Source organism: Girardinichthys multiradiatus, chromosome 5 (assembly GCF_021462225.1).
Source record: "Girardinichthys multiradiatus isolate DD_20200921_A chromosome 5, DD_fGirMul_XY1, whole genome shotgun sequence".
Lineage (NCBI taxonomy): Eukaryota > Metazoa > Chordata > Actinopteri > Cyprinodontiformes > Goodeidae > Girardinichthys > Girardinichthys multiradiatus.
The window spans coordinates 53,186,772-53,212,740 of NC_061798.1; the positions used below are offsets into that span (position 1 = coordinate 53,186,772).

Below are 25,969 nucleotides of genomic sequence, written 5' to 3' on the forward strand. Positions count from 1 at the left end.
TGTGTTTAGAAATTTAAATGAAGTTGATGTATTGTTAGATCAAATGGAAATAAAATACATTGGTGACAAAAACAATATTGAAATTTATTAGAACATCTTAAAACTTTAAGAAACAATCTGAACAAACCTTAATATTATTTCTTATGTAGCACCTTATTTCAGTACCATTCTTTCTAAGATGGAAAACAGTCTGTCCATTCTCTGTACCCTCATGTCCTCCCTGATCAACTCCATCATCTCTGTCCCTCTTTCTTTTCTGACCCCTTCCTGCTGGCTCACTGTCTTCCTTCTCCATCTGGTTGTCCACCGCTCCGCTTGGCCCTGGAGGGTCCTCAGGGATGGAGGCAATCAGGACAGGAGGTGTTGTGGAAGACCTCTGTCCCAACATCTCATCCATAAAGACAAACCAGGGCCAAGTAGCAGCAGTGGGCTTTTCAATGACTCCCTCTCCTGACCCTGGATACTTACAATCCTAAAGTTAGATGGAATAAAAAAAGAGTTGACTAAACAGAGAAACCAACAAGACTTTTAGAAATATTTTTTATTTGTGTGTGACATGAGAACTTCTGAACAAACTTTATATTTATTTTTCATATTGTCCCACTTTTTATTTGGCCTGCAAGGGGCTGACCTTCCCCTGTTGGTCCATCTTCTCCAGAACTGTCCTAAACCAAAAGAAGTATGTTAATCACTGGATGGATATTTATGAAAGTTAGAAAGATAGGAGTTATTGAAACTGGACAGAAACTGACTGTAAAGAATGTAGTTATTGTACCTCCAAGCCACGGTGGCTGAGTTTTTAACTCCAGTAAAAAGGTGGTGGTTCTGACCCCTGAACTTCATAAACTGCTCCTTTGTACCTAAACGACAAAAACAAAAAACATCTTGCTTAATATCAGTGTAAAAAAAGTATTTTTTAATTTTACATTTGTCTTAATTTACAGAACATATTAAAATATTTCTATGCAAATGCCTAAAACAAGCTCTTTCAAACTTTTTACTTCTTTACTGAGATTCACTTACATTTGAAAGTGTATTTCTCTTCAGCTGTACCTGGAATCACAAATTATAATTCTGGCTGAATTATAAATATACTTTTAAAAACACATATAGCACATTTCTTCATCAAAAATGAATATTTAAAAGCTTATTTATTCTCAATCACACTCTCCAGCGATACAGTAAGATTACATAAAATCATCCATTTATTCAGGTTAACTTTAATATCACCTGTAATGTCAAATCGACTTACATGAACAAATGACACAATACATTAAAATAATACTAAGATAAACTGTTAGAAATCACTTGTGTTTAACGTTCACTGTGATGACTGGCAGCAGGAGCTCAGTACCGATAGTCCGGTCAGATCTCTACCGGGCTAGCTCGCTCCACCGCCGGTAGGGCTGGTGAAGCAAACCGGCAGTTACTACGGTGGGAGCGGAAAACTCCGAACACGTCGGAGCACGTTTGAAATTAAGCGATGTCTTGATAAATCAAGCAGATATTTCACGTCTACACAGTTATATTCCCGCACTAAAAACATTGTAAAAGTTCATTTGTGTCAGAAAGTGTAATTTTTCAGTTTACTCACAGCTTTTGTTGCTGTGGTCCGCCATGGCTGCCCCTGTTTGACCAATCCGCTTTGACCCGCAATGAATCATGGGAAAAGATGGACCGCGAAGGATACTCACAACGTATCCTTCAAATCGGGCAAAAGAAGGACACATTTGTCGGCAGCATCTGACAGACCTTACGCGCCGCGCTGTAACGTAATCAGCCCACAAGTACGAACTTGGAAGGATCCAGCCCCTGAATTAGGACACACCCTCAGCCTGCACATGGATCCTCCTCCTTCCTGTATATTGACCAATAGGAGAGGAGCTGGAGAGAAGAAGGCAGCCCTCCTCATTTGCATAATGAAGCAGAAATGTATACGGTAAAGGAAAAAGAGAGGCTAGGAAATGTCAAAAGAAAAAAGGCATGTCTAAAGAAAAGGAAAAATAAAATATATATATTTCTGCTTTTATTTTTAATTTTGTCAGGATCGGTCCTCCATACATAATGACCATACTTTAGTTTGTACTTGATTTGACGACCGATTTAAAGTCGTTTCCAATAATCTACTGTAAGAAATTGTGGTTAAATGTCTGAACGATTCTGACCTCTGATCAAACTCTGGGGGACCTCCTGATGACTGATATGATTCGCTTCCTCAGATGACTCAGATGACTACATCATACGTTCTCAAATGATGTATGAGACGTTCCCCTCAGGAACGAATTGACCAATTGTCGGAACGAAACGTCCAGTGAGAGACGGTACCATTTGGTATCCGAAAAACTCGGATTCGAAACAACCAAAACTGCAAACGTAGAAACAGCGACGTGAGCAGCTCACTGCAGACCCTCGCTAATGTACGTCAGGAATGTGTAGACCGCGCATGCGCAGCTGAGCACCGCGTAAGGTACCGCCACAGCGACAACCGCCGCCGTTTGATAGGTGAGTGTCCGTCCGCCGGGCCCCGGAGCCTGACAAAGACCCGGTCCGGTTTACACACCCGGAACAGAGGACGCCTCTAGAAGCCGTAGGCTCGGAACAGTGCCTGTGAGACCCGGTAGTACCGAGCTGAGCCCACCGAACCAACCCAGCTACTATCAGAGTCCCCTCTACAGCCCCGAGAGCCGGACACCGGCAGCTGCGATCCGTCAGCCCCGCAAACCGGAGGATATCTGCCGCTAGCAGACCTCGAGCTAACAGCACCATGCCCTCCTCCCGCTGAACCGAACCGGCGGACGAAGCGACACCCTGTTGCACACCGCGGAGCTAACGTTGTAGCGTCCGGTCACCGCTCACCCTCCGTGGAGCGGCCGAGGATGGTCGCGGGGACAGGGTCCGTTACGGAGGCTCGTTCCGGCTTTGCCCGCCTCGCTGGACCCGAACACTGCGGGACTCGGTTCATGTAGCCGGGCCAACGGAACGAGTTGGTCCCGCTGCGGTGCTCTGGGCCCGCTGCAGGGTTCCTGCTCTCGGCCCAGGCTGCAGACATGCAGGCCGCCCAGCTGCAGTACGACTTCTTCAGCGAAGACAACGCTAGCAAGTGGAGAGGCCTGCTGGTTCCGGCCCTGGAGAAGGTGCACAGTACACACACAGAACCAAATCCACACAGAACCCTTACCCCGTCACAAAATGTCCATGGTGAAATGACTCCATCTCTCAGACCTGCGGGATCTCTCAAGGTGATGGTACCAGAACAGAGCCTGAGCAACACAGTGACAGAGCTCAGATCAGTTTTCCGGAACCGGTCCAACAGAGAGATTGCTACTAATAGGCCTAGCAAGTTTCTGGCATGTGCAGAGGCACCTTCTGTCTGTCAGGAATGCTGGTCCAAGATTATCTAGGCCAGGTTCTGGAAATGAACTCAACTAAACCTGCTGTTGTCATGGTTACTCTCGGGTTGTACTAGATCTGTCTGTTCATGTGTGTGTGTCGTTTTCATGACTATGATGGCACATCTCTGCATGATGTCACACATCATGATGGACATTGAGCTCCTGAACCTTGCAGCATCATCTTTCCATTGCCTTCAGGAGCCCCAGAAGGTGTAGAAAGGCTCAGGTGAGCCCTGACGTCCTTCAGGCTCCTCCTGGGCTGCTCCATGTAAAGATATAACTGGGTCACAGTTGCTGTTCAGTTAGATGTTAGGAATCAGTTATGACCAAACTCTGGATCAGAACCTGGATGGTCCTTCAGTTCTGGAGCCAGATGTAATCATTTCCTCCTGATCTTCTGTTCTTTCTTCTTCTGAAGGAACAAGCTGCTCCAGTCTGCCTCCTGCAGGATGTAACCTGTAATGACCACTCCAATGCCAGCCAATCAGGCTGCTGTTTATAGTTCAGATGTTTTCCAGCTGAGCTTCAGTCTGGCTGCAGAGTACAGCTATGTCTGAGAGCTTCAGGTGTTACTGCTGCGTCTGGTTGAGGATACAGAGATACATTTCTGACCCATCTGCAGCTGGTTCTTCTCTTTCTGTGCTGATGATAATGCTTTTCCTGTTAGTTCTTTCAGATTTTACCCTCCGTCTGTGCGTTTTGTTTAATCCACACCCTGCTGACATCATTAACACCTAGCCAATCACTGTGATCAATGATTGTGTTTCACAATTTAAATTAATTGGACAACTGTTAATCACTGCAGGTCAGAGCTGCACCACCCTGTGCTAGTCTGAACGCATGCAGGTTCGTTCGTTGGGACACCTGTCAAGTCAAGTGATCTTTGCAGGGAAAGGTTCTGATTGTTGTAGAGTTGGACTTTGTTGGGGAGAAGTTCATGATGTGTTGATCTGCAGCTGCAGTAGACACACGTTGAGGCTGAAGGGACGCAGGGTGTTGCTGTGTGATGTTGGCGTGTAGAGAAACATGCATGTTCAAACCAAACACGCAGGTTTTCATGGCAACCTGGTGTTTCCAGGAGTCCAGCTGCCCCTGTTGAACCATGGATCAGGGTCTGTGTTGGGGTGGGTTAACTGATCAGACTGAGACTAGAGTCAGAAACCGGTTATATAGTATTCTTTTTAAATGACTGTATAGAAGCAGTTTATGTAGTGTGTTTGTGACCTGAGACAGCAGGTCACAAACACACCATAGAAGCTGTATGGTTTGTGTCTCTATAGAACTGACCACACCCCCAATAAACCAAATCATGGTGTCATCTGTTTAGTTTATTTATTTAGTGCCCACTCACAACAAATGTCTTCTGAAAACAGTTCATCATACAAACAAGCTCCTAGATTCTGAAACATATAGTTAGTTCTGTCCAGTCAGATCAGAGGACAGGAATGTCTGCCTTTTAATAGGAGGGTAACTTCTGCAGAACCACAACCGGGCTCAATGTGAGCAGACGTCTTCTCCAACCAGTATACAGGTCCTTCTCAAAATATTAGCATATTGTGATAAAGTTCATTATTTTCCATAATGTCATGATGAAAATGTAACATTCATATATTTTAGATTCATTGCACACTAACTGAAATATTTCAGGTCTTTTATTGTCTTAATACGGATGATTTTGGCATACAGCTCATGAAAACCCAAAATTCCTTTCTCACAAAATTAGCATATCATTAAAAGGGTCTCTAAACGAGCTATGAACCTAATCATCTGAATCAACGAGTTAACTCTAAACACCTGCAAAAGATTCCTGAGGCCTTTAAAACTCCCAGCCTGGTTCATCACTCAAAACCCCAATCATGGGTAAGACTGCCGACCTGACTGCTGTCCAGAAGGCCACTATTGACACCCTCAAGCAAGAGGGTAAGACACAGAAAGACATTTCTGAACGAATAGGCTGTTCCCAGAGTGCTGTATCAAGGCACCTCAGTGGGAAGTCTGTGGGAAGGAAAAAGTGTGGCAGAAAACGCTGCATAACGAGAAGAGGTGACCGGACCCTGAGGAAGATTGTGGAGAAGGGCCGATTCCAGACCTTGGGGGACCTGCGGAAGCAGTGGACTGAGTCTGGAGTAGAAACATCCAGAGCCACCGTGCACAGGCGTGTGCAGGAAATGGGCTACAGGTGCCGCATTCCCCTGACCTGGGCTACAGAGAAGCAGCACTGGACTGTTGCTCAGTGGTCCAAAGTACTTTTTTCGGATGAAAGCAAATTCTGCATGTCATTCGGAAATCAAGGTGCCAGAGTCTGGAGGAAGACTGGGGAGAAGGAAATGCCAAAAGGCCAGAAGTCCAGTGTCAAGTACCCACAGTCAGTGATGGTCTGGGGTGCCGTGTCAGCTGCTGGTGTTGGTCCACTGTGTTTTATCAAGGGCAGGGTCAATGCAGCTAGCTATCAGGAGATTTTGGAGCACTTCATGCTTCCATCTGCTGAAAAGCTTTATGGAGATGAAGATTTCATTTTTCAGCACGACCTGGCACCTGCTCACAGTGCCAAAACCACTGGTAAATGGTTTACTGACCATGGTATCACTGTGCTCAATTGGCCTGCCAACTCTCCTGACCTGAACCCCATAGAGAATCTGTGGGATATTGTGAAGAGAACGTTGAGAGACTCAAGACCCAACACTCTGGATGAGCTAAAGGCCGCTATCGAAGCATCCTGGGCCTCCATAAGACCTCAGCAGTGCCACAGGCTGATTGCCTCCATGCCACGCCGCATTGAAGCAGTCATTTCTGCAAAAGGATTCCTGACCAAGTATTGAGTGCATAACTGTACATGATTATTTGAAGGTTGACGTTTTTTGTATTAAAAACACTTTTCTTTTATTGGTCGGATGAAATATGCTAATTTTGTGAGATAGGAATTTTGGGTTTTCATGAGCTGTATGCCAAAATCATCCATATTAAGACAATAAAAGACCTGAAATATTTCAGTTAGTGTGCAATGAATCTAAAATATATGAATGTTAAATTTTCATCATTACATTATAGAAAATAATTAACTTTATCACAATATGCTAATATTTTGAGAAGGACATATATATAGTAAAGAGAATTGGCCCAAGTACTGAACCCTGTGGTACTCCACAATTAACCCTGGAGTTTAAAGATGATTTATCATTTACATGAACAAACTGGAATCTGTCAGACAGATAAGATTTAAACCAGCCTAGCGCTGTTCCTCTGATCCCTACAGCATATTCCAGCCTTTCTAAGAGAATATTATGGTCGACTGGATCAAATGCAGCACTGAGATCTAACAGAACCAGAACAGACACAAGTCCATTATCTGAGGCCATAAGAATATCATTAGTGACTTTCAGCAGAGCTGTTTCTGTGCTATGATGAGCTCTGAAGCCTGACTGAAACTCTTCAAACAGGTCATTGTTGTATAAATGTTCACACATTTGATTAGCAACAATTTTCTCAAGAATTTTAGATAAGAATGGAAGATTGGATATAGGTCTGTAATTTATTAAATCATCTCGATCAAGCGAAGGTTTCTTAAGTAAAGGTTTAATTACATCTACCTTAAAAGCCTGTGGTTCTGATCCATTTACTAAAGATAGATTAATCATATCTAAAATGGGGCTGGTAATCAGAGGGAACACTTCCTTCTGGTTGTAGTGAGGTCCAACCAGCACTAAACCACAGGAGGAAAGGGTTTAATGGTGCATCAGAAACACTTCTTATTGACATCAGAAACACTTCTTACGGGAGCCGTGAGAGACTTCGTTGAACACGTGTTGCTGCAGAAGGAGCAGGCCAAAGCCCAGATGAAGCAGGACCGGATCGACCGCAACAACTTCTGATAGCAGCCTACAGGAACGACAGTCATTAGGGCACATTTATAGGAAGACATCAGAAACACTTCTTATTGATCAGTAAACAACTGAGCTGCTGGTTCTGACGTGTGTGTGTGTGAGTGTACTTGTACGTGCTGCTGAGTGAGAACCATTTTTTGTATTTTTATCGCAAATTGAGGACATTTTGACAAAGTGAGGACATTTTCCTGTTCCTCACTTTTCCAAATTCCGTTCTTGGGACAGAGGTTGGGGTGAGTTTAGGACTAGGGTATGAATTGAGTTATGGTTATGGTTAGTTATGAACTGGTTAGGTTTGGGTTTATGGTCACGCCCTAGAAATCAAGGAAAATGAATGGAAGTCAATGGAAGTAACTGAAAAGTCCTCATAAAGATGGTAAAACACGGATGTGTGTGTGTGTAAACAGGTGTTGTACCAGGTGCATCCAAACCTGAAGTCCCAGCTGGAGGCTCTGCAGTACATCGAGGATCTGATCCTGCAGCTGCTCAGCATGTTGTGTCAGGCTCAGCCACGCACAGTGCAGGACGTGGAGGTGACCAACACACACACAAACACACACCTTTCCTGCAACATGTTTGGAAGCAGATTCATTTCGTTTGTTTAAATGAAGTTGATCTGAAAGCAGCTGACAAGCCCAGAACAAGTGTACCTCCTGATGACATCATGTAGTGGGCGTGGCGTGCGTCTCCTTCCAGCTGATGGCGGCGGCTGCGAGATAACAAGGTGCTGTTTGGAGAAACGCTGCTACTTGCTGGTGTTTTCTCCACTGACCCCGCCCCTGAGATGTGCCCCGCCCCTACCTTCTGAACCTGACCTCTCTATTGTGTTCCTGTTTGGTGATTTGTTAAGTCTGTTGGTTTCACTGAGACATACAGCCAATCAAAGCCTTGCAGCCATGATGTAATTGTCATGACATCATGTGACAGGAAGTGTGACTTCACTAAGCAGTTGATTGGTTTTAGTCAGGGTTAGGTGATGTTTGGATCAAAGAGATCAGGTGCAACAGTCAGGGTTACCATGGCAACCAACGTCCAGAGAGGTTTCAGTCCATAATTTTTTGCATTAATGTGACAGAACCGGGAGCTGATGGCCAATACTGGGACCAGTTTAAATCCATCAGATGATCTAAGCTGCTGGTTCTTTTCCTCAGAGAGGCAGACAGAACCAGACAAAAACTTAACCCTCAAGCCTCAAACAGTTGCTTTGTTAAACCTTCGCTTTTTACTTGGAAGTTGGATTTTCCACATTCCCATTTGGAAATATTAAATAAACACCGACTAAGGTCCGAGTTCTGCCTGGGACAGTTGGAGCAGAACCTGAGTTTAGGGTCCAATATGGCTGCTGCACATATAGAACGTTTATCAGAACTCTTGTCACTTTGAATCTCTTTAAAGCAGATCACAAACAGTTCTGTAAAATATCCGTGTGTGAACATGTTGTTTCAGATCTAACAGAATGTAGAATAATACATTATTGATGGGACATCTGATTGTGGTAGCTTGAACCACAACACCGAGCAAATCCCAGCGTTTTCCCTCAGCTAGAACTTGGCTGTGACGTCATTCCCAGCTCTGATCACTTTAAGCTCAGCTGACGGCGACTAACTAAAAATCTATTGTTAAATCAACAGAAGCAAAGCTCAGGCCAGAGGAGAGGTCAGTTAAAAGAAAGCCAGCAGGGGGCAGTAAACATCCACAAAATGACCACCTGCCAGAGCCAAACAGCACCACAGCTGTTACCCAACAGAACCTCTCAGCTCTTTTATTGCAGCAAGACATCAAATAGAGACGTGACAGAACCAGTAAAGCATGAAATGCAAAGTATGTGTCCAACAGAACACCATGCAGGGCCCAGTCTGTGTTCTGGGATCAGAGTCATACAAATAAGGCCCAATATATTATTGAGAGAGTTTGAATACATGAAGCAAGAAATATAAAAGCATTCCAACAATTTCTGTCCACCACTGTGCCACCTGCTTAGATGAAAGTTATCACGGATGCTGGAATTGAATTCTCCTTTACATGTAGGGATGTCCATAGATTCTCAAATATTCAAACGTATTACAGTGTGAAAATTCAGCGTGTAAAGCCGTTGTTTCCATAAACGGCTACCTGGTAACTGATCGCTTGGAGGTTCTGAAGCCCGTCGCTCTAATCCAAGGTTCTGCAGCCCCCACTCTGAGGCTCTGCCATTGATTTAAATGGTCCCAGTTCACACACGACCACAGGTCCTTACAATAATCTCTGCAGTGACTCTGAGCTCCTTCAGGTTGATCTTCTGGACTGTCCGGTCAGGTGATGGGTAGCAGATGTGATGCAGGTAGATGTCTAGTTCCAGCCATTACCTCTTTCTTTCCTCAGGAGCGAGTTCAGCGAAGTTTTCCTCACCCCATCGACAAGTGGGCGATCGCTGATGCTCTTGCTGCACTCGAGAAGAAGAAAAGGAAGAACCCGCTGGCCCTTCCTGTCGAAAAGATCCACCCCCTGCTGAAGGTACAGTTACTCTTCTTCACCTTCTTTCGATCACTCAGCTTCTTAACAGACATGATTCAGCCTTCCAATATGACTTCCGTTCAGGAGGTTCTGGGCTATAAGATCGACCACCAGGTGTCAGTTTACATGGTGGCTGTCCTGGAGTACATCTCAGCCGACATCCTCAAGCTGGCGGGAAACTACGTGAGGAACATCCGCCATTTTGACATCACCAAGCAAGACATCACTGTGGCCATGTGTGCCGACAAGGTCAGAAGACACTCAATGTGCACCAAGATAAAGCTGCAGCTGGTTGTGGTCAAGCATGGATTATGTGAGATAGTTAAATACCTGCAGGGTGAGGTGAGCTGACTGGTCACCCAGTGCTTTTGGGTCTTTCTACATTTTTGTTCCTGCAGGTGTTGATGGACATGTTCCACCAGGACGAGGAGGACATTAGTCTTTTACCTCTTTTGGATGAGGAGCCATTGGCCAATGAGGAACAGAGTTACTATGACCTAGTGAGGAGCTTCATGGCGGACAGCCGGCAGTACCTGAGGCAGCTCAACCTGCTCCTCAGGGTGTTCAGGGAGCCCTTCATCTCCAGCCCCATGCTCTTCTCGCAGCACGTACGTATCTGCAGCACACACCTGTCTGCTCAGTGGGATCAGTTCTGACCAATGGGTTTGGTCCTGCAGGAGGTGGACAGCATCTTCAGCCGGATCGTAGATATCCATGAGGTGACGGTAAAGCTGCTGGGTCTGATTGAGGACACTGTGGAGATGACGGATGAAGGAAGCCCTCATCCTCTGGTGGGCAGCTGCTTTGAAGACTTGGCTGAGGTGTGTACAGTTGCACGATCATTTTATTGATTGAGTGATTGCTCCTGTCTCTGTTTCATCTGTGATGTGATTGGCAGGAGTTGGCCTTTGACCCCTATGAGACTTACGCTCAGGACATCCTGCGTCCTGGTTTCCATGAACACTTCCTGAGCCAGGTGACCAAACCAGGAGCTTTGCTCCACCTGCAGGTAAGATGAGTAGGGGTCATACTTCGCCCTCTTTGGTCACAGCTGATGAAGGTGTCATCTTGATGTTCAGCTTAGAAATAAAGTTGCAGTTCATAGTTTTTAATCATGAATGTTTAAACTTTGCTGAGTTTGCTAGAGATGGTACTACTGGTGATGATGATGAAGGTGATGATAGTGTTGCTGGTGAAAATGCTAATGGTGTTACTGATGAAGATGTTGTTATCGGTAGGGGTGCATTGATCGATCAATCGATTGGTCCCAATGTCGTTATTTCTGGGCAATCGGCCGATACTTGCATGTGAATCCGATCTTATCTACATCTGCAAAGGTCTGAAAATCAGCCACCATCTACTTTGGGTCAGAATCTTAAACAGGTCCGGTGCTCGTTGTTGAAGGTTTGTTTGTTTTTAAAATTTAAAAAATGAAAGACGAGTTTAGCTAATTACGTCATTTGGACAGACATGTATGGAGAGCGGTTTTATTCAAAATTAAATAAATAAATACTGCTATTGATAAATTATTAATAAATATTCCATGAAATAAAACTAAATAATGACGTTAAAAGGAATTTTCATTATTTTATTTAATTCATTTCAAGATTTATTTAAGATTTATTTATTTATTTCATAATGCAGATTTATTTTGTAAAGCTACTTTACGTATTTCAGTGACTTTTACTTTTTAACCCCGTTTTTCATTTGAAGCTCTTTTTATTTCATGTTCTCATATTCAAATGAGGGGGCGGAGTTTTATCCGCTGGGCGGCGCTGGCACGGCAGGGCGGAGCTTAATTTGTGGCTGAGGCCGCCAGAAGACGGCATGCTGGAGGGAGCCATAGACATGCTCCCACGTCATGTGTAGTTCAAACAGTTTTACAAGGGTCAGGGTTTTTTAATTAAATAAGGTTGGAGCATTGAAGGTGTATTGTGACCTTTTAACACCTGATGGTGTCAGTTATTTAAAAAATCACAATCGACAGGTCAGGCTTTTTAAAGATCGGAGGTTGGCCAGAAATCGGCAATCGGTGCACCCCTAGCTACTGGTGAAGATGATGATGGTCAAGGTGTTTGTGGTCTTAATGGGAAGGGGATGATGATGATAGGGAAACTCTTCCTCTGTTTCAGTCCATCTGTGTCGGTTTCAAAGAAGCTGTTCGGTATGTTCTGCCCAGACAGCTGCTCACTCCTGTTTACCACTGTCTGCACCTGTTTGAGATGCTCAAGGTGAGACACCTGTCCCACACATCTGTCACACATGTCCAGCAAATATCCCACACCTTTTCTTCACATGTTCAACATCTCCCCTGCAACTCTGCTACACCTGTGCCCCTCCTTTCTGTCACTTCTTTCTCACCATTGCCTCATATCTCACTTTCCTCACACCTGTTCTTCACCTGTCCCACATCTGCTTCTGATCACTGCAGTGGTGAACTTATGACTCCTCCTTCTAACGGCAGGACAAAACCAGAAACCTTACATCTGTCCTCCCACATAATCTAACATTAGATGCATCCAGGTCCAAAACAAAGATCAAGTGGCTGTTCAGCTGCTTAGTTTATAAAAAGCAGATTAGCCTGAGGAACGCACTTGCAGAAAAAAACCAAAACAAGCAGTACAATCCCTCGGACCAGTAATCCGACCACAGAGTGACTGGTGCCAGCTCAGCAGAGCACCAATTGATTACCAGCTAAACAGTGAGAGAAACATAACAGCAGCATTCGGTTGTTACCACCATCCATCGCAGGCCCGTCTGGTAATGGAACATCTCTGAACACTTGGTCCAATATTCGCCATGATCCTGCCTCTCACCTGTTTACAGCGGGGAGAACAAGTATTTGATAAACTGCTGATTCTGCAGGGTTTCCCGCCTCCAAAGCTTGTAGACGTCTTTAATTTTTATCAGAGCTTCTCTTCAACTGTGAGCGACGGAATCTAGAACATAAATCCAGAAAATCACATTGTGTGATTTTTAAGTAATTAATTAGCATTTTATTTCATCAGTATTTGATCCCCTACCAACCAGTAAGAATCCCGGGTCTCTCAGATCTGTTGGTTCTTCTTCAAGAAGTCCTCCTGGTCTCCACTCATTACCTGGATTAACTGCACCTGTTTGAACTCGTTATCTGTGTAAAAGACACCTGTCCACACAATCAGTCAAACACACTCCAACCTCTCCACCATGACCAAGACCAGAGAGCTGTGTGAGGACATCAGGGATAAAATAGTGGACCTGCACCAGGCTGGGATGGACTACAGGAAAACAGCCCAGCAGCTTGGTGAGAAGACAACAACTGTTGGAGCAATGATAAGAAAATGGAAGAAGTTCAAGATGAAGGTGAGTCTCCCTCAGTCTGGTACTCCATGAAAGATCTCATCTCGTGGGGCATCAATGATCATCAGGAAGGTGAGGGAACAGGATCAGAACTACACGGCAGGACCTAGTCAATGACCTGAAGAGAGCTGGAACCACAGTCTCAAAGAAGACCATCATTAAGACCTGATCAAGCCAGCGCAGGTCCAGCCCCGTCTGAAGCTTCCAAGGACCATCTGGATGATCCAGAGGAGGAACGGGAGAAGGTCATGTGGTCTGATGAGACCAAAATAGAGCTTTTTGGTCTAAACTCCACTCTCCATGTTTGGAGGAAGAAGAAGGATGAGGACAACCCCAAGAACACCATCCCTACCGTGAAGCACGGAGGTGGAAACATCATTCTTTGGAGATGCTTCTCTGTAAATGGGACAGGACGACTGCACCGTACTGAGGGGAGGATGGATGGAGATCTTAGCCATCAACCTCCTGCCCTCAGTAAGGGTATTGAAGATGGGTCATGGCTGGGTCTTCCAGCAGGACAATTATCCAAAGCACACAGCCAGGGCAACTAAGGAGTGGCTCCATAAGAAGCATCTCAAGGTCCTGGAGTGGCCTAGCCGGTCTCCAGACCTGAACCCCAACGAAAACCTTTGGAGGGAGCTGAAAGTCCGTATTGCTCAGCAACAGCCCTGAAACCTGAAGGATCTGGAGAAGATCTGTATGGAGGAGTGGTTCAAAATCCCTGCTGCAGTGTCTGCAAACCTCATCAAGAACTACAGGAAATGTCTGATTTCTGGATTTGCAAACAAAGGTTTCTGTACCAAATATTAAGTTTTGTTTTTTCTGATGTATCAAATACTGATGTCCTGCAATGAAATGAGTTCCTTCAAAATCACACGTATTTGATACGTTGCTGATTCTGCAGGTTTTCCCGCCTCCAAAGCTTGTAGAAGAAATGTTTTAACTGTGAGTGACGAAATCTAGAACAAAACTCCTCACTGTATTCATTTCTGTGTGATCAAGCCATGAACAGAATGTTAAAAAAGGAGAAGAAGAACATGGTGACATGTTGAATAAACCAGGCGAAGATCTTCTAGAAGTGGGGAGAAGTATAAAGTTATAGTGACCTGCCCCTTTACCAGACACATGTTTACACTGATCTGATATTTACAAATAATATACATTATACTTACATATAAGCAACAATACTACTATGTATACAGCCACAACAGCAGTATAAATTTAGATTGTATATCTATTGGGTTAGTGTGTCCAAGGTACCCAGCCTTGTTAATTATTCTTACTGCTCCTTATTGAAGTATGATTAATGAATCTATTGCAGTTTTGTAATTGTTTTCCTAAATCTCTGCATAGTAACTAAAAAAAGAGTAAAACTAAGGAACAGTCCATTATGTGAAGCCCTTTATGATCTAATACATGTTTGGCTTTGTGCAATACATAAATAGCTTTTTGTTCAGATTTAGAGACAAGTTATTACGATCAAACCAAGATTGTAATTTATTTATTTCTGCAATTACCTTCTTTAACAGTTGTTCTAGCACAGAAACGTTTGTGTCTACGGCAAATAATCCAAACTTAAGATACTTTGCTTATGTCATTTACACATATTATGAAGAACTTCGGACCCAGTACTGATCCCTGAGGAACCGAACACTGAGAGCTCACATCTCCCAGTTCCACATAGTGCTGGCTGTCACTTAAATAACTTTTAGCCCAGTGTGACACAAGCCGCCTGATCTCGTAGTGTTCCCGTTGTTGATCAGTGAATCATGAGTTATTGTCAAAAAGGATTAGTCCTGCCCACCAACTTCATTCTGTCCTTCTGATTGGACATTATTGCTCTAATTTATAAATGTTTTATAAATGGGACATTAATTCAATTCAGTTTATTTATATAGCGCCAATTCACAACACACGTCGTCTCAAGGCACTTCACAAAAGTCAGGTTCATACATTCCAATTAATCGTAACTATTAAACAGTTCAGTCAGATTCAGTTATTTATTCAAATTGGATAAAAAGTTTTTCTATCTAAGGAAACCCAGCAGATTGCATCCAGTCAGTGACTTGCAGCATTCACTCCTCCTGGATGAGCATGTAGAGACAGTGGACAGTCACTGGTGTTGACTTTGCAGCAATCCCTCATACTGAGCATGCATGTAGCGACAGTGGAGAGGAAAAACTCCCTTTTAAATGGAAGAAACCTCCAGCAGAACCAGAACCAGGCTCAGTGTGAGCGACCATCTGCCACGACCGACTGGGGGTTTGAGAGAACAGAGCAGAGACACAAAGAGAACAAAGAAGCACTGATCCAGGAGTACTTTCTATGGGAAGGAAAAGTAAATGTTAATGGATGTAGCTCCTTTAGTCGTTTCATCTAGAAAGAAAGAACAGATAAACTCTGATCCAGTTTTCAAGGTTAGAGTCTGAAAGAGAGCACATAGAGTTAGTTACAGTAGAAGCTCAGTCAGTAGCCATGTCTAGGAGAGAGAAAGGGTTAAACACTAAAAGACAGGGCTATGTGGATCATCTGTAGAGGGTGAGCATTAAGTTGTTGCCAGCAGAAGCTTGGACGATGCCCCTCTCCAGAAAGGTGTCACAGGTAGACACAGAGTCAGGCCAGGTGTAGCTTCTAGGAAGAGAAAAGAGAGAACAAAGTTAAAAGCTGAAATAACAGCAAATAATGTAAAATTGGAGAGTAGTAGGAGAATGTAGCAAAGAGGGTGAAAGTGGTCATTATGTCCTCCAGCAGCCTAAGCCTATAGCAGCATAACTACACAGAAAGTTCAGGATAAACTAAGCCACTCTAACTATAAGCTTTACCAAAAAGGAAAGTTTTAAGCCTAGCCTTAAAAGTAGACAGGGTGTCTGCCTCACGGACTAAAACTGGGAGCTGGTTCCACAGGAGAGGAGCCTGATAACTAAAGGATCTGCCTCCCATTCTACTTCTAGAGACTCTAGGAACCACCAGTAAACCTGCAGTCTTTAAACAGAAAAAACATTCTAACAGCAGCTGGTTTCCAGTCAGACCAATATCCTGCAGAGTAGGTCCGGTCTGGGACTTTCCACTGAGCAGCTGTAAGCTGCTTTGTGCCAGCTGAGCTGAAATCTCTGAAATTCCTTCAGTCATGTTCTGCAGATTATTTTCCAGCTGAACTGATCAGAGAGGCAGGCATTTTATTCTGATCTGATTCTGACCCAAGACTGCAGACACTGCTTCTAGAACTGTCAGTGCCCCACTGCTTTTAGAGATGGTTCCCTCCCTGTCCTGGTTCTAAAAAACTTTTCTTGAGTTATGCTTATCAGCGTGTGAAGTTCCATGCAGTACCTGTACAGGGGGTCTTAATGCCCTGCCCCTTTGTATTTCCATAGCAACTGGAGGAGAAGAGTGAGGATGAGGAGGATAAGGAGTGTCTGAGGCAGGCTATCACAGCTCTGCTCAACCTGCAATCCAGCATGGAGAGGATCTGCTCCAGGAACCTGGCCAAGAGGAGGCTCAGGTAGGTGCACACCTGAGAACACATTCATACATGTGACCTGGAGGTCTTCTGGACGAAACTGATCATCAGTCTGATATCTTTTCAGAGAGCATCTTCAATAGTGGTCTTCCTTCTAAGGAGCTTAGGCACACTAGTCCCTAATCGGTGCGGTTCAATATGGTTCTATTTGCTTAGTAACGTTGACGTGGGTCCGTTACTATTTTTAGTTCCTGCTTGTTGGTTCCAACCGTTCCGAGTTGCCCTAAAAACGTGACATCAGGCGACTGCTGGTCACTGATTGGTTAGGGGGCGGAGTCACTAGTCACAGCATGTTTTAATAGCTACTATCTTGACCCGTTAAATCGTTGTACGCTGGGCTTATGGTGGATATGAGCACTATAGCAACCTAGCATAAGGTAGCATTAGCTCACCCTCACATGTCCTCTAGCTGGTACCGATCCATGACTTCCCTTCCTCTCCAATACTGATCCAGATGCTTCGTCTTTTCTGGTTCTTCTTCTCTGAGTCTGACGGCAGCCATAGAGAAGCAGGTCCTCCATGGTTGTTGTTGTGTCTCTACTAACGTCACGTTACCGCCTCGCTGTGATGGTCCCGCCCAACTGTAATGGAAAACGAACCAAACCGTGTAGAGCCGGACCGACCCGAGTCGGGTAGAGTAGGTACTGATGGAAAAGGGGTGTTATTGTTAGTTTGGTATTTACAGCATTATTTCCTCATTTGGAAGTCGTTCTGCGTTAAAGTGTCTCCTAAACACATAAACATAATAAACTTTAATATTTAGACAGAAAAAAGGCCGAGCTGACAGAAGACCCACAAACTGACTGACACGTATGAACAGAAACATCAGCATGTGACAATCAAATGAGAGAGTCACAGTTCTGTCTGAAACCAGATCTCTGAGTGGTTCTGGTTAAAACCACTCCAGCTGAGGTCATACAGAGCCAACACCCGGACAGAACCAGAGAGCTAATTCCAGCTGAGCAGAACTCAGTAACAGCTTCAGTATCTGCAGCAGAACAGTGAGCGGGGCTCCTCCCATCCTTTGTGTTTCCCGTTGGATCAAAATAAACTGGGGGGGTCGGTCGCAGGTGGGGGCAGGGTGGTACCGATGTTAACAGGAAGTGGCGGCAGCCTGTGGGCGGAGCTTTCATGCAGCTTATTGTTCTCAGTTAAAAGAGAGAGCTCAGGGGAGCAGAGAGGAAAACCTGCTGCTGTTCCATAACGTTTCAGACTTGGATCACAGACGAGACAAAGACGAGGAGGAGGACAGATGGGCAGGTGGAGATGAAGACGTAGGTTGCTTCATGTTGTCTTTCTCTGTGTTAATGTCTGTAGGGTGAGGGCTTTAACTCCATTTGACTGAACAGGGTCAGATGTTGTTATAAAATGTTTATCACTCAGATTCCTGATGGGTACCATTCTGAATCATGGCTGAACTGTGATTTGAAGATCCTGAGTTCCTAATTTTTTCTCGGATCAATCAGTGTTTTTCTAACTGCCCTGTCATGACCTTTAACCTGCTAACTGAGGCTTGGGCTGAACCTGCTTGGATGTACAGTCCTGGGAAGATCGGCCGCTGTCTGAAATGTTTTCCTCCTGGAAATAATCTTTCTCTCTGTAGCACGATGGACTTCAGGTAGTCTGGAGATGACCTGATGACCCTTCCCAGGTTGATGAGCAGCAACAGTTGCTTCTCTCGGGTCATTGCTGATGTCTTACCGCTGTGCGCTGTTGACAACACTCCTGCTTTCATGAAGGTCTCACACTGATGAAGATCGGTGCATCTGATCAACTCATTTGATCAGTTGATCAATGCCCTCGGTCAGAACAACAAAGTCAAGATGCTCCTGAGTTGCCTCTGTCCATTCACGGACCGCGGATGGAGATGGCGATATCTTAATAAGCTGCTGGCGTTGGACAACGGGAAGTGTGGTGATGATCCAATCAGAAGTGTCCCTATTAGTGCAGGAGGAACTGCTGCTGTTAGCCAAACTAATGCTTCAGATGATAAATCTCACCTTCTTTCTCCTCTCACCGGAGTCCAACCACTAGCTGGTCACACAGACCGTGCGTCATCACTTCATCCCTCCCTCGACCCACAAAGCTGGTGCTGAGCCGCTAATAGTTATTGTCATTATTAGTCATTTATAATGTGCTGCAAGGTAACCCTTCCAAACTCCTTAAAATCCAACAGCTTTTAATGGTTTTCCTATTTAAGATGTGGGGCGGCGTGTTTCTGCCTAAGGATTATCTGGTTAATAAAACAGATTTTTTAACAAATGAAAACCTTCCCTGATGTTCTGAAGGGATTCACATTGGAATGCTCGGACTGGTGGAAACTTCAGGTTATCTGGATCAGAATCTGATTTTGAACACCTGGTGGAAGTTCATTCCTAGTTTTAACTAATAAACCTGGACCAGACCTTCTAGTCGGTGCTGGTGCAGACTCACCACTACTGCGGCGAGTCTGAAATCAAGATGGCGCCAGCATGTGCAGCCTGCCGTCTGTCAGGCCTGGTTTTTATCATTTTATTTTTCGTTTTTAATCAGCTGGTCTGATGTGTCTGCTCTCCTGGTTCATCATCCCCATTCCCTTTTAGACATCTGACACCACCATCAGTTTTTTTTAAGGTCGAAATCTAAGGACAATTCCTTCAATTCTCAGCCACCTTACCTTACTGATATACCAGCTCACCTGCATCGCACACCTTTCTGCATTTCGTGGAGAAATCTTCGGAGGTCGTCTGCAGTGGTTCCCCAACCCTTTGGGAGCTGTTTTTATTCCATACGCTGGATCCTGACTATGGTTCCTGGAGCAGCGGTGGGCCTCTCCTCAGTTCCTAGTGGTACAAGCGCGGCGTGGCCCTCCCCAACCTCTAAACAATGATTTTGGGCAGCCTTTGCTCTAATTCATCCCAAAGGTCAGTCCTCTGCAGGCCAGTCAAGGTTCTCCACACCTGCAGCCATGGAAGTGGCTGGAACACCAGAATTCATTGTTCTGGTGGTGGGACCCAATACTTTTGGCAACATAGTGTATTTATCCAGTAGAGGTTTCTCTGTTCTGTTGGGACAGCTTTTGTCCTCCATTGCTCCTCTTAAACACAGGGTACCTCAAGGCTCCATATTAGGTCCTATTTTATTCTGATTGCACCTGCTCCCTCTGGGGTCCATTCTCCAGAAATATAATGTCATTCAATTTTCATGTGGCAATGTCTAGGTGTGTCTTCCATTAAAATCCTGCAGATCCCAGTCAGCAGAGAGGTTTTTGAAGAGCATGGATGTTCCTAAGACTTGACTCAGGACCAGGGTGACAGAGCTTTTTCAGTCTGCAGCTTCTAGGTTCAGTCTGTTTTTATCTGTGAGGTCTTCCTGTACTTTCAATCATTTTAAATCTCTTTTAAAAACTCAACAGCAGGACCCGCAGACCACACCTGGGGCCTCATGTACGAATCATGCGTACGCACAAAAACCTTGTGGCGCAATGTTTTACGCGGAACTCGTCTTGTACAAAAATAAACATTGCATGAAAATGTGCAGCAGTCGCGCAAACTTTATCAATTGACTTCTAATAAACTACAGAGAACTAAAGCTCCCATAAATCCACTGAAATATGACTCCATCCAGTTTAATTCATGGAGCATAAAACCTGATGTTTCTTCATGACTTTGAGCTTTTATGGTTTAAATCAGAGCGATGAAACTGAATCACATTCAGCCTCAATAACGTAACAAACATCAGAAAATGATGGAAACAACCTCAGTCGGATGGAAACTATGAAACTTACTCTGTTTCTGTCACGTGTAGATGAAATGCTCCTCGGTCTGAGCGCTGAGGAGCAGAAAATGCATGAGAATCATCTGAGGGACACTTTCATTCTCACTGAGAATAAAACGGTGTTGGTTCAGCAGATGAACTCCTAACAAGTCAGGTTTAATGGTTCCTAAGGTGGACAAGCTGGAGACAATCACACATGTCCATAAATAGCTGCTAAAGTTGCTCCTAACTGTGGAACGATGGCAGCTTTGGTTCAGCTGGAGGACGTCACCAATGGAAGAAGTTGGAGATCCTCCTGACCTGCTGGGACATGATTATACATGGCTCATCAGCTGGTTCAGATTGTCCAGGACAATCATCTTGGAGCTCTGCATGTAGCTGACCTAAGTGATACAGAGGGGAACCAGGAGGAACCGTGGGTCTCCGGGACCAGTTCCAGTTCTCACTACCCTGCGGTCCTTTCGACCGGAGCTTCTCAGAGGGAGCTGACTAACAGGTCGGGTATTTATCATTCCTGAACCGGGCCGTGCCAGCCATATGGGTCGGCCTCATCCAGATGTTGCTCAGATATAGAAAGTTCCCCTAAACTCAGGCTGTCATTGCAGCGAGGAGATGATTTTTGAATGTAATCAGAGCTACAGACTGGACCCATACTGTTATAAGGGCCTCGTCTGGAAGTCAATATGCTTTAGTGAAAAGAAAGTATCTTCATTCAATGTACAGGTCCTTCTCAAAATATTAGCATATTGTGATAAAGTTCATTATTTTCCATAATGTCATGATGAAAATTTAACATTCATATATTTTAGATTCATTGCACACTAACTGAAATATTTCAGGTCTTTTATTGTCTTAATACGGATGATTTTGGCATACAGCTCATGAAAACCCAAAATTCCTATCTCACAAAATTAGCATATTTCATCCGACCAATAAAAGAAAAGTGTTTTTAATACAAAAAACGTCAACCTTCAAATAATCATGTACAGTTATGCACTCAATACTTGGTCGGGAATCCTTTTGCAGAAATGACTGCTTCAATGCGGCGTGGCATGGAGGCAATCAGCCTGTGGCACTGCTGAGGTCTTATGGAGGCCCAGGATGCTTCGATAGCGGCCTTTAGCTCATCCAGAGTGTTGGGTCTTGAGTCTCTCAACGTTCTCTTCACAATATCCCACAGATTCTCTATGGGGTTCAGGTCAGGAGAGTTGGCAGGCCAATTGAGCACAGTGATACCATGGTCAGTAAACCATTTACCAGTGGTTTTGGCACTGTGAGCAGGTGCCAGGTCGTGCTGAAAAATGAAATCTTAATCTCCATAAAGCTTTTAAGCAGATGGAAGCATGAAGTGCTCCAAAATCTCCTGATAGCTAGCTGCATTGACCCTGCCCTTGATAAAACACAGTGGACCAACACCAGCAGATGACACAGCACCCCAGACCATCACTGACTGTGGGTACTTGACACTGGACTTCTGGCATTTTGGCATTTCCTTCTCCCCAGTCTTCCTCCAGACTCTGGCACCTTGATTTCCGAATGACATGCAGAATTTGCTTTCATCCGAAAAAAGTACTTTGGACCACTGAGCAACAGTCCAGTGCTGCTTCTCTGTAGCCCAGGTCAGGTGCTTCTGCCGCTGTTTCTGGTTCAAAAGTGGCTTTACCTGGGGAATGTGGCACCTGTAGCCCATTTCCTGCACACGCCTGTGCACGGTGGCTCTGGATGTTTCTACTCCAGACTCAGTCCACTGCTTCCGCAGGTCCCCCAAGGTCTGGAATCGGCCCTTCTCCACAATCTTCCTCAGGGTCCGGTCACCTCTTCTCGTTGTGCAGCGTTTTCTGCCACACTTTTTCCTTCCCACAGACTTCCCACTGAGGTGCCTTGATACAGCACTCTAGGAACAGCCTATTCGTTCAGAAATTTCTTTCTATGTCTTACCCTCTTGCTTGAGGGTGTCAATAGTGGCCTTCTGGACAGCAGTCAGGTCGGCAGTCTTACCCATGATTGGGGTTTTGAGTGATGAACCAGGCTGGGAGTTTTAAAGGCCTCAGGAATCTTTTGCAAGTGTTTAGAGTTAACTCGTTGATTCAGATGATTAGGTTCATAGCTCGTTTAGAGACCCTTTTAATGATATGCTAATTTTGCGAGATAGGAATTTTGGGTTTTCATGAGCTGTATGCCAAAATCATCCGTATTAAGACAATAAAAGACCTGAAATATTTCAGTTAGTGTGCAATGAATCTAAAATATATGAATGTTAAATTTTCAACATGACATTATGGAAAATAATTAACTTTATCACAATATGCTAATTTATTGAGAAGGACCTGTATGTGGAACCTATTCACTAGCAAGGACCACGCCTCAAGGATATGAGTTTAAAGGATTATTGAAGTAAGAAGTTAAAGAGATGGAAGAACTGGAAGTAAGGATGAGGTCACCTGAGGAGATGGATCTGAAGGCTTGGGAGGAAGAGACTCAGCGTGGGGGGTACAGTCTTCTGGATAAGGCTGTCCCGAGCCAGCTTAGGACCCCCTAGATGGAACTGGCAAAATAAAGAGAAGAGGATAAAGAAGTAGGGATGAGAAGATGGGTTGAAGGGAAGGAAGAGGGATGAGGTGAGAAGGGTTTGAGGGTAAGGGAGGGTGGGGTTGAAAGAACGTAACAAAGGTTGGGCGAACTTGGTACAAGTAGACAGTTGGGTAATTAGAGGTGTGGTTAAGGTGTGGCCCTGCTGCCAAACCTAAGTTAACGTATTAACTTCATTTAGTGATGTGAAAATGTTTCACTAATGCAATGTTGGGCTCCTCAACTCATGATTTCATTATACTATAATAATAATGAATAATAAATAATAATTATTCCAATCATAATAGTTGTGCTGGCAACAAACCTCCAACAGGCTTCGTGTGCGATAGCTGCTTCTAGGGATGGGTACCGAATTCGGTACTTTTATAGCTACCAACCGAATTCCGTCGGTACTACCGAGTACCGATTCACGTAAAATCAACCGGTATCATGTTTTTGTACCTAAATGCATCATCGTGACACTGAGAGAGTGGAGGAGTGGGCGATTTTCCATGCTGGACATGAACGCAGCATTACACACACAAGAGCGTGATGACGTCAGTAGCTGCTGGTACCGTTAACAAAGCATGGCTGATAGAAAACGCTAGAGTAAAAAGTATGGCTCCACCTTTGAAAATGCAATACTTCTAATCTGAGGAAGCAGCTGGTGAAGCACCAGATTTAAAGAGGGCACAATGTTCATCAGGCTCAGTTCTGCGTCAACAACTCCTGCATTCGGCGCCGTTAGCAACTGGTCATCTGCAGCAACATGGGAGAGGAAATGTTTGAAACATCTGAGACGGTACAAAACAAACTGCTGGGTGTTGTTTTGATGCATTCATTAAAGTTTATATATTGAGAAATAAATATGTTAAATTGAAACATTTTTGGATTTTCTTATCAAACAAATTAACATTTATTACCACAGAAACACACAAAAGTACCGGAAACTGGTACCATTGAGAACTGATACCGATTCCCAGGTACAACATTGTCTCCAAAGGAGCACGCAACCTTTTATTGTGTGAATGCCTTCAGCATTCACACAATTGAGATCCTGTTTCTCTTTATTATGTATATCTAACACTTTTTTTAGCACCTATCTCCTCCTGCATACTTTGTGCTATTTCAGCCATTCAACTTTTAAAATGTTCAGCTCACTTAGGACATTACGGCTATGACTTTTGGTATTAATACTTTTTATACTTTTTAAAATATTCAGCTTTTTGTGCCGATTTTTGGCCCATTGAAATGAATGGAAAATCATAACAATTACGCAAAATTTAGCTAAAACTTTGCGTTCTTTCACAGCTTACCACTTCTACATACTTTCAGCTAGAAACACCATTCAACTTTTAAAATGTTCACAAGACATTAAGCTATCTTCAAATGATTCAGCTTTTTGATATCTTTTACAATTCTTCTACAATTGCGATTCAAATTTAGGCAAGATTCTTGATGTTTTTGATTTTATAATGTAATCCTATGGCGGAATTCGGCAGTTGGTAGAGTGTACACTCTAGGTTTTTGAATAACCTGAGAAAGAACAAACAAACTCTCTTCACTCTCTCAATTTTCACTCTACTGGCACAAATTATTTATGAAAACGTAGGATGCTCTTTCGCGATTCTAGAAAATGTCATCCTCATTGATGTGGGACTAATGGATTTCATGCAACACGCCTGGGAGCAACGCAAAGTCAACACACCCTGAATGGGAAACCTATAAGAATTTCAGAAAAAACATCCTTAAACTCACATGTTTTTGAATCGCCACCTTTCGTAACCGTTCCAAGTTAGAGACATGAGCTTTGCACCAATTAATCTTGAGAGCTTGCTGGAGCTCACAGTGAAGGAATTATTTTGAAATCCTTTACCGTTTTGTCATAAAATAGGTTTGTTTTAGAGTACCAAATCTGCCCTTCCTCAGAAAGCTTAAAATTAAAAGATTTCTAAATCATCGACTTTCTTACACTGTCACATCTCCTACACGGATTATTTTTGACACATGAAATTCTCCAGGATTGTTCACCGATGTCTGCTGATACTGACAGTCCAAAGATTTTTTGGATACCTTTCACCGTTTTCTCATGAAGTACATTTGTTTGAGAGTGAAAAATCCATCTTTAGTCAGGTTAAAAAAGGTCAAAATGATCCACTTTTTCACAGGTTCACACCTCCCAGACAGATTGTTGTAGAAATTTGAAAAGTTCCATGATTGTTCAGCAAGGCCTGCTGATTCATGTGGTGCATGAATCAAATCAATAGCCCTTATAGCTTTCGAGTAATTAGACGTTCGGAGCATGTTCAGGCATTTTTGTGTTTTTCTCCATTTGTCCTTTTTTTCACCTAGTGTTGTGCCTTTATTATTATATTTTCAACAAAAATGTGTTAATATTCTCGTTCCCTTGTCCATTCTGAGAAAAACGGTCCAAGAATGACGTTGATAGCCCCTACGGTTTCCGAGTTATGGGCAGTAGTTCGGGAGCATGCGCCAACATGTTATAAAGCCAGGCCATGATGAGATACAAAGTGTAGTGCTGCGTGAGTGAGAAACAGCAGCTGTTGGGCCCCATTAGTTACCATAGCAACAGCAGCTGTTGGGTGCTCATTAATTACCATAGCAACAGAACACAGCTGCCAGTGAACTTTAGTAACCTCTGACAGAGAGTGGCTCTGAGGCTGAACTCAGGCCAGAAGCTTCCATAAGTGATCACAATAAGTCAGTCATAGCTGACAACCAAACTAGACTTTCAAAATAAGACCTACATATATGCTACAAAATAAAAGCCTCTTTTTACACTGAACATCAACCTTCCATATGTACAAATGATTTTTTTAAAGCTGATAATAGCATAAACAATGATTTCAGCCGAGCAAGTAGGTTGTACAGGTCCTTCTCAAAATATTTGCATATTGTGATAAAGTTCATTATTTTCCATAATGTCATGATGAAAATTTAACATTCATATATTTTAGATTCATTGCACACTAACTGAAATATTTCAGGTCTTTTATTGTCTT

General features: G+C 43.8%; 1 protein-coding gene and 1 long non-coding RNA gene across 6 annotated transcripts in view; one reads left to right on the forward strand and one right to left on the reverse strand.

The window, feature by feature from the left end:
• Positions 1-769: 769 nt before the first annotated feature.
• Positions 770-4,839, reverse strand: LOC124868148. The gene is made up of 3 exons (XR_007038251.1): positions 3,179-4,839; positions 1,024-1,053; positions 770-860 (listed from the first exon to the last, which is right to left on the reverse strand). It is a non-coding gene; the product is annotated as an uncharacterized LOC124868148 (long non-coding RNA).
• Positions 2,426-25,969, forward strand: part of LOC124868143 (son of sevenless homolog 1-like) — a 64,938-nt gene continuing 41,394 nt past the window's right edge. The window contains exons 1-9 of one of the 5 annotated variants that reach the window (XM_047364983.1): positions 2,426-2,502; positions 7,681-7,806; positions 9,635-9,766; positions 9,851-10,015; positions 10,165-10,374; positions 10,444-10,587; positions 10,665-10,775; positions 11,899-11,997; positions 16,477-16,604. In XM_047364983.1, the coding sequence (XP_047220939.1) occupies positions 7,765-7,806; positions 9,635-9,766; positions 9,851-10,015; positions 10,165-10,374; positions 10,444-10,587; positions 10,665-10,775; positions 11,899-11,997; positions 16,477-16,604 (1,031 nt within the window). In that variant the 5' untranslated portion in view covers positions 2,426-2,502; positions 7,681-7,764. Of the gene's footprint in view, positions 3,135-7,680; positions 7,807-9,634; positions 9,767-9,850; positions 10,016-10,164; positions 10,375-10,443; positions 10,588-10,664; positions 10,776-11,898; positions 11,998-16,476; positions 16,605-25,969 lie in introns of all 5 variants that reach the window. The other 4 variants (XM_047364984.1, XM_047364986.1, XM_047364981.1 and 1 more) reach the window with 4 other exon arrangements.